The 12680-nt window shown below is 39.7% G+C and overlaps 2 protein-coding genes across 7 annotated transcripts in view; both read left to right on the top strand.

The window, feature by feature from the left end:
* The window catches only part of MACROD2 (mono-ADP ribosylhydrolase 2), a 2227780-nt gene that overhangs the window by 1535609 nt on the left and 679491 nt on the right, over positions 1-12680 (top strand). The window lies entirely within an intron of this gene.
* On the top strand, positions 716-1099 carry LOC119515676 (phosphatidylinositol N-acetylglucosaminyltransferase subunit P-like). The gene has a single exon (XM_037811789.1). It carries the CDS (start codon positions 716-718, stop codon positions 1097-1099), a length of 384 nt encoding a protein of 127 aa, XP_037667717.1.

Raw genomic sequence — 12680 nt, 5'->3', positions numbered from 1 at the left:
CATCTGCTCAATCAGTGCATTTGTTTTTATGTGTTGCCTTTTAAAAAGCAAAATATTTAATGGCAGTGAAAAATGGAAGAAGAATAATTCTGGAGATGTAAAGTTGTGTGTTGGGATTTGACAATTCCGTGATGTTAGTTAGCACTTTAAAGCCCTTACACAGATACCTGGAGCTGTGTAGAACCTAGGCAAGGTCTCTGTGCCAAAGGAGGGCAGGTCTCACAGGCAGAGATGAAAGTTCAAATGAGTTCATGTTTTGCTGGAGTTTGTAAGGGCTCATTTTTGCCAGCTATGTGGTTGGGGTAACACTAAGGATTTTTCGGGAGGCAGTGCTGGTTCCGTAACCAACATCTTCTTAAATCCACAAATGCCCACCCCCACCCCCTTCCTTATTTTCTCGAGCCCCTTTGCCTGTCTTATCTATTAGTGCAAGCTCTTCTTGGAAACTACACTAGAATCATCTGGATATATGTGCATTAAAAGTGAAAAGCACCCCCCCCACCCCCACCCCCTTCCTTGCTCGTGTCTTTCTTCTGCTAGCTCTGGCAAGGGTCGCTGTGCACCTGCGCCCAGGCGGGGGTCATGGTCTGGTGCTCTCCATCCTGTCTATTATTCCTTTCTTGCCCCACTGCAGCTCCCTGGTCGGCACTTGGGCAGAAGACTCAGCGCAGAGGTGGCCAAGTTGGTGGGGGGATTATCTAAAACTATAGGGAAAATGGTGGAAAATTCATCGTCGCCATTGCTAGAAAGAGTGATTTATGGCTTTTTTCTTTTCTTAAGCTCCCAGTTTGGCTTCATACTGTATCTTGTGTGGACTTTTATTCCTGAATCTTGGCTAAACTGCTTAGGCTTAACCTATTGGCCTCAAAAACACTGGGCCATTGCATTACCCGTCTACTATACTATGGTGCTCTTATTTGGAGCTAATATGATAAGTACCTCCCCACTCAACTCCAATACAGTCACAGATAGCTATACTAAAAATCAGCAGCAGAAGAAATACCAAGAAGAAGCTATCCCAGCATTGAGAGATATTCCTATTAGTGAAGTAAAACAAATGTTCTTTCTTGCAACCAAAGAACTTTACACCAAAAACTGAATTTTTGTAGACATTTTTACACCAAGCATTTATTTATAAGTTTTTGACATAAGAATTGTGACCATAATTATTTTGACTATCTCTATTATTAATAACTGATATTGAGGTTTTTTTAAAATGTAAGTTGAACATCTCTTAGATTAAGTTCCGTTAATATTGTAAATGTCCATTAATAGTATAAATAAAATACTGCATTACCATAAAAAAAAACAAGTGAAAAGGCCTTCTTACCATCCCAGAGATTTCAATTTAGACCACCAGTGAAGGATGGCTCCACTTTTACTTATAAACCTTATTTACAAGTGAGAAAAAAAAGAATCGAATTTCCACATTAAACTTTGAGGACAAATGAAACAAAGCTCAGAGGTTATCAAGCTAATATTTAGTGTCTATCAGTGCCAAAACTTTGCCTTTACCTCATCTCAGTATTTTGAGCAAAGGATTTTTGTTTGTTTTCTTTAAGTGAGGAAAATATGGAATGGGAAGAGAGAAGTGCTCCTGACAAGTTATTTAATAAATTTTGCCATTTGGGAAATGCAGATAATGCATGAGGGACCTGTTACTATAAACCTCAAAGCTGGTAGAGATTTTGATAGTAAGCGGAACTACAGGAAAATATCTTTTTATATTCTGGGACAAAAATGTCCTTATTCTTGCTAGTGCTGCTTGGGCTGACTAATACCTAATTATCCACCATCATTGACTTTTATTATGATTGGTTTGCTAATAGGTGATATTAATATTCAGTGTTTGAATATGTTGCCCATTAGTGTGAGGAAAAGCCGATAATGTGACATTAATATCATATTTAATGTGATTTATTATTTTAATTTTTATGATGGCTCTTGATCATTTCATATATTTAATATTCAGAGACCAAGGTTGTTAGTCCTTTTTTTTTTTTTGGCAATTACTTCTGTTTTTGCATAATTGGTATCATTTTACCTCATACCTTCTCGCTGAGGTGAATAACAGCACATCATTATGCCACTTTACCAACAGGAAGATTCTGAGATAGTAAAGTGATTTACCTAATTTTTGGAAAGTTCTTAACTTTCGTTCTAAGTATTGGTATCTTCTTTCTTCATTTCCCTTTTTCTTTTTTTTTTCTCCTTCTTTCTCTCACTCTTCTCTACCTCCCTCCTTTCCTCTTTTCTTCCCTCCTTTACTCCCTCCTTCCCTTTTCACTTTCTTTTCTTCCTTCCCTCCTTTCTTTACTTTTTCCTTTCTAAAGAATATGCTGTAAGAAAAATTTGTGTCTGCTATTTTTTAAGAAGACATTATGCATTATAAAGTTACAGTTGATACTCAAGGAAAATGCTTTCTAGAACATGCCTTGCTCATTCTCCGTTCACAAATGCCGGTAAGAAGAGGTTGGAAGGGCAAGTTGCAAGGGCTGGGCAATGTGGCTGCAAGTGCCCTGGGTGGGGGGCAGTGTCCGCATGCAGCCAGGCTGAGGGCTGCAGGCCAAGGGTTTCCTGTAACTGTCCCCTCTAGTTCTGCAGCAAATGGTGAATCTGTTACCCTCGAGTTTGACTTGAAGTAAGAGAGGTGTGGTCTCTTGCCAGCAGATTGATGACACAGCCTTCTGGGTGCTGAGGTACTATAAGCTAAATCATCTTCTAGTCTCTCATGACACTGATTGGCAGAGAACAGATGGGGACAGAGGGTTAACTCTACTTATCTAAACTCTAACACAACATCTTTCTTCTCCAATCTGGCTCTCTCCAGACTTTTCCATTTCTGTTAATGGTTTCATCATTCTTCCTTCCTGTCACCTGGGCTCAAAATATCAAAGTTATCTTTGGCTCTTTTCTCTGTCTTTTTATCCCCAGTTAGTCCTAGAAGTTTTTCCTTTATAATGTCAGAGAAATCCATCACTTTCACTCAGTTCTATGCCTTTTATCCCGCTACACCAAATCTTGAGGCATTTTCCTACCTATTGCCCTATCTCTGAATTTTTCTTCTCAACTCCATTCCAAGGTCCACTGTTAGTTTAGTTAATGACTTTGACCAAATCAGCCTTAACCCCACATCCTTCAGTGCTTTTCTGTTAGATACAGAATAAAACATGAGGTCTTTAACCCAGAACATAAGGTCTTCCATAATCGTTCTTCACTCATATGTCCTTTAGGGCCACCCTTGTGCTGACAAGGCCAGCATGCCATTATCATTTATCTTGGCTACTCTCATCTCTGAGCATTTGTTAATAACATTCTCTCTGTGAAGAATGGTTTCACACCTCCCTTCCTCTTGTGTAGCTGTGTCTACACACACATGTACATGTGTATGCACACTTGGCTATACCTTTCCATTTAAATTGCTCTATGAATTATAAGTTCCTGGTAATTGTTTTAAGGGTGAGGATGTAGAGAAAGAATAGAACAGATTCAAAGGGGAAATCTCAGGGCTGAGTTTCTGGCCAGAAGGATCATGGTTGGAAATGACATACTTCCCCTGTTGCCATTCACAAGAGATTCCCTAAATAAATGCGTAAGGAAAGAACTTCAGATCAGGTCATGTCTTCTAACAGTGGAGTAAAAGGAGCTATGAGATACAATTGGTACAAAAATATGGACATGTTTATGAGACAAACAGGTCCTCCCTTTGAGCTATGAGCAGACATCTATTGGAACAGGAAAGGCAAGTCAACTCCCCACATTTGGGTCTCTTTCCACACCAACTAGAAGGCAAAGGCAACAGCTTAAGTCCTTGGATAAGATATTATCTTTCCATCATTGCTTGTTTGCCTGCCTCTGGTAAACCCCCCAGATTTCTGTGGCCTGTCAGCTTCCCCAGGAGACGTGGTTCTTAGAGGGTTATTCAATGGAAGGGCATGCTTGATTCTGTTTTACATCTTAATTTCTTCCTCATAGCTTGGTCTGATTAAAGCTTGGCAATATGTAAAGCAGATGCAGGTGCAAAATAAACCAGCCATCACTTGAGGTCCCCTGCCAGTTTTCAGCATAAGTTATACTGAGGGAATGTCCTCGCCCACTTTGCGGTTGCTTTAGGTCAGGTCTCTTCACCAATCCAAACTCTCATTCACAGAGCTTGTCACAGGCATGCTCCATGCTGCTACTCTGCTTTTAACATACCTGAAGATAATCCTTAAAATCATTTGCATTACAGGGTTAGCAATGCCCCCACTGCAACATGGCTCCTTTATTTTTATTATTATTATTTTTTAATCACTGGTTTGTCTTCTCTGGCTCAGAGTTTGAGAAACCTTACTTTAAGTTAAACTTAATGAGTATTTTGGAGCATGGATGCCAGATCCAAATCTCCTCCGTGTCAAAGGGGTTGAGCAGAATAGACTTTACTAACGCCCACCTGAGGAGCACTTGCTCCACGAAATGGTATCTGCCCTCCAAGTACATCAAAGATGCTAACCCACATCCCCTCCCAGCCCCCCAATCCTTATGCAGCCCACCCTTTTTGGATGGGGTGATGCAGAAGTGACAGAATGTAAATAAAAGGACTTCTTTCTGCTATGTGATTTGATTTCATGGCAAAAAATTGAAGAAGACCTCATCTTATTTGCCTTTGACTATTACCCCGTGATACTTTCCATTCCCACCACCACATCCACCAATCATGAAATGTTTTGGACAAAGGTTTCCAACAGGAGCAGAACACCACAGTTACTTGCTGAAGAGAATGTATCAGGTCCATTATTCAGGAACAGTGAGCTTCCAACCCTATTTATCCTCCCATTGTCTATTTTTGTCTTCTTTTGTTGTCCTAAAACAAAAACCAATCATTCTTATTGTTTTATTTATTTTTAGAAGTGGTTTAAAAATATTCCATAATTTATTTCTTTCTGCCCCCCACCCCCGCCACTTTTTTTCATTCAACACAGGAGTCAGCAATCTTTTTCTAAAGGGCCAGATAGTAAATCACAATACATGTTTTAGACTTTGCAAACCACACAGTCGCTGGCACAAGTACTCAGCTACTACACGACTATCAAATCTCCTGTGGAGCAGGAAGGCAGCCAGAGACAGTATGTAAATGAATGGCCTTGGCTGTGCTCACATAAGATTTTATTTAGCAAAACATGGTGGGTTTGCTGACCCGTGATGAAACACATTGATTAGCACCTCTGTTCCCAGTACTATGATAGATTCTGGGGGACACAAATGAATAGAATTTGATTCCTGCCCCAAAGTACTAACAAGTTAATATTTCTAGAAACAAGATTGGTCTTTGACAAAGCCACCTTTGTGTCCCTCCATCTCTCTGCTGCCCCTTTCCCTGCCGGTGTCTCAGGCTCATGCTGCTCATTCTGACCTGCCATCCAGGGTGTCTGGTGTCCATACAGCCCTGTGTTCCATTCCTCCCCCACCACAATTTGCTGACCCTCAGCACGTTGTCCTCAACTGACCAGAGGACGCGATAAAATAATGTACATGAAGGAGGGTATCGCTGGCAGTGGCTAAATTTGTTCATCCTCCCAGGGGAATTTGTTTTAAATTCACAGAAATTTACCTCGACTTGTAGGAATCCTGACAGAGGGCTAGGATCTTTCTGGGTGGGACAGTTCATGATGCCATTTAAATTGTGTAAGTGGCCACAAATTTCTCCCTGTGATATGAAGATAATCAACATATATCAAACCAATATTGTAGCAGTCATTGTCCCAAGTGCTTTTTAGGTAAGATCTTTGGAGCCTTCTAGTAACTCTATGAATTAAGTGCCATTATTAGTATTCCCAGTTTAGAAGAGGAAACTGGAGCTAAGAGAGGCTAAATAACTTGGCAAAAGTGACACAACTCCTACATGTCCTAGGTGGGCTCTGAACACAAGTCATGGGAAGACTCAATATTGTAACCTATCAAGAAGGGTGTCTTCTCTAATCCCAAGACAGCTGAGCCCAATAATAGGATCTCAGAAGAGGAAGAAAAATGAGATTGTTTAGAGTAGCTAATTTTAAGAACAAGGAAACTAAGGCTCAGAAATTTTGGTATTTGACAAAGTAGCTGCAGATTACTGGATGTAAAATGTTGTTTTTAATGCTGATTTTTTTGTTTTGTTTTTAATCAGTTTTTTTTCTGTTTGCTTGTACCATGTGGCTCTTGACAAAATAGCAATAAACAGAACATGAATTCATTAGAAAACAGTCCTTCTTTGTGAGGGTATCAGTGTGTGAGAGGCAATAATACATGCAACTTTGCCATTTTATGCTCCCACTCATCATTAATCATGGTCTACTGGGGACACCTCAGGGCCCCTCATCCTCTGAATGATTGAGCCTCCATGAAGCAAACCCACACAACATGCTCTATTTGAATAGGAGAGTAGAACAATGCATCCCTTTATTAAAATTTCACATCTAAATGCCAGTTGCTGATTATACTTTCTCTGAATTTCCCAAAGGGTAGTTGAAAGCCCTGACAAAACATAGTTAAGGTGAAAGATACCTGTCTGTTTCGTAAAGGATGTAAAGAATTGCCAAGCAGATGGCTGAAGGAAAGGTTTTGCCTGAGAAGTCTACCTTCTGTAGTGAATTCCAGTGAGTTAGAGCAAAAAATATGACAGTATTGTAAAAAGCTTACCATCATTTGGCACATTTTTATATGTTACCTATATTGTAGGCACTATTTTTGCCTCTTCATTTTTGCATTTGCTGTAGATACATTTTCATAAAATATATATGTGTGTGTAGATATGTGTATATGTTTAAATCATGGGTGTATCCTAGAGATGAAAGAACATCTAAGTATTTCATTTATTCTTAAGATACGGGAATCTAATTGTGTAAGTTTTTGGACATGTTAACAAATTGCTGTTTATACCCTATCCCTATCCACTTTTTGATTTATTGAACTGCTCTGGCTACCACTACTTTTTTACTCTGTTCAGCAAATGTACAACTCATGTCATTGTCTTTATTTTCATAGAGGAAGATGCCGAGGCTCAGAAAGGTTAAGTTGCCCAGTATTACACTGCTGTTAAGTGACAGAGCTGTGATTTGACCTCAGGTCTTCTCATCCCATCTTGGATACTCTTCCTATAGTATCAGCTGCTCTCCATGGTGGGGGGTGGGGACAGGCAGGAGTGAGAGGGTGGCAGTGGCAGTGATGATGATGGCAATGCTGGAGGAGGAAGAGGAGCCTGTGACTCCCTCTTGGTACATGCTTATGGGAATATGAATTTTAGGGGTATTGTGTCAGTTAGGAACCTGTAAGTAGCAATTTGCTCACAATAGTTAGAGTTAGGCTGTCCAGGGATGGTAAATCTGTCCAACATTGTCAAGAAAGATATAAGTATCTTCTCTCTTTCTGCCTGCCATCTTTAGTGTATTGGCTGTGGCTTCATAGGGGCAGGATGGCTGTTTCAGTTCCAGTTTGCACATCTGTGTTCAAGGCATCCATGTCTTTTCCCTTAATAGGAAAAGTCAATGTTTATCCAGAGTCTCCAGCAGCTTTCTGCTTCCACCTCCTTAGTTATGTCACACAGTTACCCAGGCATCATGGGAGTGGTTATCTCCTCAGGGACTGGGTGCATTGCCATTCTCCAAAACAGGTTCTGTTAGGCAGAAGAGGGGTGAGAGTATATATTAGATAGGCAATATGCGTCATCTGCCTCAGTCACCAACAGGGTTACTCTCAGTTTCCTTCTATAGCCCAGTCCAAAGGATTCACTGTCAGCTCTCACCCTGTTCTCTCCCTGATGATCTTGTCAAGCTTCAGGGAAATAAAAACAGCTGCTCTTCAAAAGAAGGTGGCAGATCCTGATTTACTGCATGATCCTGCTTCCTCTCCTGTTTTTCCAAAAAGAAAAAAATAAATAAACCTGGACCCAGAAACCTCACTTGGGGGAGAATATATCTAGCATGGAATATTATTCTACTTTATCCATTGTTACCATTAGCATTTCCTAAGTATCCCTCTTTGTGTATTTTATTTTTTCCAGAATTTATATGATTTTAGAAGCCATTTTCTCATATTCATGTGTGTTACCTAGTCTTTAGCAGAGCTAGTTATGAGTTATCCAAATGACAGAATTCTTCTTTTCTCTCTGGCAAAGTAAATATTGTAAATGAAAGAAAGATTATTTATTATTAGCTTAAGTGTTGTTTCTGAAACTAAAGTTGACTACATAATGCCATTCTAGAAGTAAGCTCTTTCATGACTGGCTTTTCTTGCACCGAGAAATGAATATTCAGCGGTCATCCCACAATGGCATAAATGTGCTCGTTAAATTGAAGAGGCATCAAGGGGCTCTTCCAGGAGAAGAAAGCAATTCTGAGCTGGTGCTTAACAGCATCCTAGTTCCGTCCCAAGTGAACCTTCTCTCTGCTGCAAGTGGGGCATTGCTTTACATCCACTGTGCTGTGGTGAACCAGCAGCTGTAGAAGCCACCCATGCTGGGTGGCCAGTGGAAATGACCAGAAACAACCTTGGCTGACTCATGCTCAAGCTGCCCTCTAAGAAAAACCACTAGGAATGGAGTTAGGAAGTTGAAAAGAAAGCAAATTTTTCTCCACTTAGCTTTTCTTCTTAAGGCTTACAATAGCCTGTATTTCCCCCTTAAATTTAAACAACAACCCTATTTTTAAAACTTACAAAATATTAACAGACTTTCTTAAGCTCATCTGTGTGTTTTCTCAGGCTGTACAGGAGTGGCAGCTGCCCCCAGTTTATCCCCTGCTTATGTAACTGGGCACCTCTGGAAACACTGAGCCTCAGGACGCCTCCTCAGGAGTCTGCTCTCAGCTTAGATGTTTCTTGCTCTGCAGAAACATTGACCGACTCCATGGTTTAGTTGGTTGACCGTCCTTGAAGTCCCATCACACACTTTATTTTTCCTTCGATCTCATAGCACATTTTTTGTGATTGAGCTATTTATTGAAAAGACTGTGGCTTATTCACTGTTCTCTCTTCAGTATTAGGCACCTGCTATCTAAGGGGAACTCAGTATACACTTTTGATATTTTTGGATTGAGACTGACCTTGTGATGGAGGCCTGGCCTGCAGGATTAGCTTCAGGGTAAAAAGAAGGAATAAGGACTTTTACAAAGGTAATTAGTGGCCAAATGGGGGATAAAAAGGATGCCTTGGTTCTTGGTCCTCTCTCCATTATTTTGAGAAGTCATCATACCAATTGGCTTTGGTTATTTATTCTATCCCATTCCAAATAAAATAAAACATTTGTATTTGTAATATTTAAATATCCTCTGCTCAAGAGTTGCTGAGGTATTAAAACTCTTCTGATTTGTCTCCATATTTTACCAAGAAGCTCTGGCTAAGAGCATAGAGAGACATAATGGTAGGTCTCTCATTTTTCCACCATAGGAGAGGAAGGAAATAGCTGCAGTCTTGTAACTAGAGACCTCAATGCCCACCATCATCTTTGTTGGACATGAAGACAGCCACATGAGGTTAGATTCACCACTAATGACTCTAGTAACAGATCTGAGGGTATCTTGTCCTTAAGAGAAGAAGGAACAACCCAAAGCTGAGCAATCATCCATCACAGGGACTCACATAGATACTTCCCCATCAGTAAAATGTGTCAACATGACCTCCACAGTCAAAGTCCCTTACCACACTGAGATTGGATATGATTGCTCAGTGTTAAAGCCTAGAGCCCAGAACCCAATTGTGCAATCCCAGTCCCACCTCTTACTAGCTATGTGACCTTTGGAAAATTACCTAACCTCTGTGCTTTCCTCATCTGATAAATGGAATGATAATGGTACTTATTTCATAGGATTGTTATTAGGATTAAACTAGCAAATATTTGTGAAGGTCTTAGAATAGTGCTGGGGATACAGTATACATGTTTGTTAGTAAATTATCAACCAAGAATAAAAAGAAGACTTGATAACACTGGAGAATTTGTTGTCATCAGGCCCACCAGGTAGAGTTGAGAACGGAACAAAGGTCACCCGGCAGACAGATGGAAACCTTGAGGGAACAATTTTGAGGATGGGTCACTGAGATGTGGGTCAACAACTGAGAATGGGCATCCAGCAAGGCTGAAACTATCAAGTGCACTGTAAAGTCTCTGCATGCCAAGAGGCTTCCATTTCCTAAATACGATTTATTCTTTTCGAGAAGGGAAGATTTGCCTGTATTCTGCTGTGACATTTTCCAAGCTGTGCTTCCCCTCTGCACCTTTCATCACCTCATGCTCCTTTGAGGCGTTTTCCAGATCTTAGTAACCTCCCTTGATGAGAGAAATTCAGACCAGTTTTTGTTTTTGTTTTTGTTTTTGTTTTTTTAGCAGTGGCCCAAGCCATACAGATGATATGGGTCACAGGAGATCAATTATATTTCCCAAGGTTCTCTTCCCTGGGCAGTGGCATTGTGAAAATGGCATTGTAGATATTCATCCTTGGCACCTGGCTGGGTGAAGGTTCTGCAAAAACAACGGGAAGTTAAAAGATAAACTTGACTCTGTATCTCCTTTCCATTTTATAAACTGCCTGAATAGTGAGCATGTTGACCGGCAAGAATTAGACCTATAATAAATGCGATGAAATTTCCCATTACTTACATAATTGAGAACTATAAATATTTTAAATAATAAAATTGTGAAAACATTCTCTATTAATGCTCTGGGAATGTCTTAAATCTGTAAAGGCTGGGGGATTCATAAGGATGGCTGAATATGAAATTTTTCCTTTCATTTCTTTGAGATCAAATATATTTTCTGGTCGTTTCAAAAGGCTCTGAAATTGAAAAGAGTGAATATGTGAGCCATCATGAGTAAAGAAGCCCAGAGGAGTGAGTATAGGGTAGTTCTTATGAGAAAATGTATTTAGGAAATGGGGAAAGAGCAAAGCAAAAAGAAATGCAAAAATAGAACTGATCTGACACTGCATATATGTCCTTCTCCATTGCTGTACATGACTTTCTCAAAGGGTATAATTTGATGTGATTGAGTAATGTCTTCTGCTTTAATTAGGTATCTTTGTCCTTGAAAATTTGAACTAATTCCCTGTGAATAGGACAGTCAGGAGATACTTAAATACAAGAGCAATATAAACTAATGATCCTATGGCTGGTCCTCTTAATAGGTAAGTGACAGACTCATACAAAGATGCAAAAAAGAAATAGTATTTTGTTCTAATATTTGCTATAACTCATTTTTTTTTAATCATCATTTTATTGAGATATATTCACATACCACGCAGTCATACAAAACAAATTGTACTTTCGATTGTTTACAGTACCATTACATAGTTGTACATTCATCACCTAAATCAATCCCTGACACCTTCATTAGCACACACACAAAAATAACAATAATAATAATTAGAGTGAAAAAGAGCAATTGAAGTAAAAAAGAACACTGGGTACCTTTGTCTGTTTGTTTCCTTCCCCTACTTTTCTACACATCCATCCATAAACTAGACAAAGTGGAGTTTGGTCCTTATGGCATTCCCAATCCCATTGTCACCCCTCATAAGCTACATTTTTATACAACTGTCTTCGAGATTCATGGGTTCTGGGTTGTAGTTTAATAGTTTCAGGTATCCACCACCAGCTACCCCAATTCTTTAGAACCTAAAAAGGGTTGTCTAAAGTGTGCGTAAGAGTGCCCACCAGAGTGATCTCTCGGCTCGTTTTGGAATCTCTCTGCCACTGAAGCTTATTTCATTTCCTTTCACATCCCCCTTTTGGTCAAGAAGATGTTCTCCATCCCACGATGCTGGGTCTACATTCCTCTCCGGGAGTCATATTCCACGTATAACTCATTTTTTAATATATATGCATACATGAGTGTGTGTGTGTGTATGAATGTGTTTGTGTGAGAGAGAGCGAGAGTGAATTACATCACTATGCAGTCATTGTTAGTTTTCTGTGTAATATCCATTTTGTACTTCTTTAATAATGGAATTCCAGTTTTATTCAGGATGGCAATGCACCCAGCTATAAAAAACAAAAGAAACCAAAACATGTCCCAGACTCCTTTGCAGCTAAATTTAATCATGTGTCATGGTTCTGGGCAATGCAATCTAAGCAGAATTTTCTGGGGATGTCTGGGAAATTGTTTTCTCTTCAGATGGGCAATGCCCCTGCTCTTTTGTCCCTTTGTTTTTCCTCTTCTTGCTTGGAACTCAGTCATGAGGGCTGGAGGTACAGACTGTGAGGATGAGAGACTCACTTTAAGGATGGCAAATGGAAACAAGGAAAAGTGAAGCATGGAACAGAGTTCCTTTCAGACTTCAGAAGGAGCATGGCTCTTATAACATTTGACTTAATAATAAATAATAAATTTCTGTTGTTTTAAGTCATCTAATATGTGGTTCTTTGTTATAGAAGCCCTATGAAACTAAAACAGTAGGTAAGAGGTGAGAGGACAAATATTAAAGCAAGCTGTAATTAAATAAACAAACAGATAGTAAATGTTTACAAAATTTTCCTAGGGAGCAGGATATGTAGATGATTACAGTAGTGTCAGGCATATGAATGTCCGTTTATTTTCTTACCTGCTACAACTCTGGGCCATGAGGTGAAGCTGTTGTCTCCTGGCTGTTTCAGAGAGTTACTTGTCCACCTGCTTGTTAAAATTCTGTGCATTTGAGGTTTGTGCCATTGAGCTAAACCACCCATCTATTAACTGC

The sequence above is a fragment of the Choloepus didactylus genome, chromosome 19, assembly GCF_015220235.1.
Source record: "Choloepus didactylus isolate mChoDid1 chromosome 19, mChoDid1.pri, whole genome shotgun sequence".
NCBI classification, from domain to species: Eukaryota; Metazoa; Chordata; class Mammalia; order Pilosa; family Megalonychidae; genus Choloepus; species Choloepus didactylus.
The sequence above is the reverse complement of the archived record's forward strand: the minus strand, read 5'-3'. Positions and strand labels throughout refer to the sequence as shown.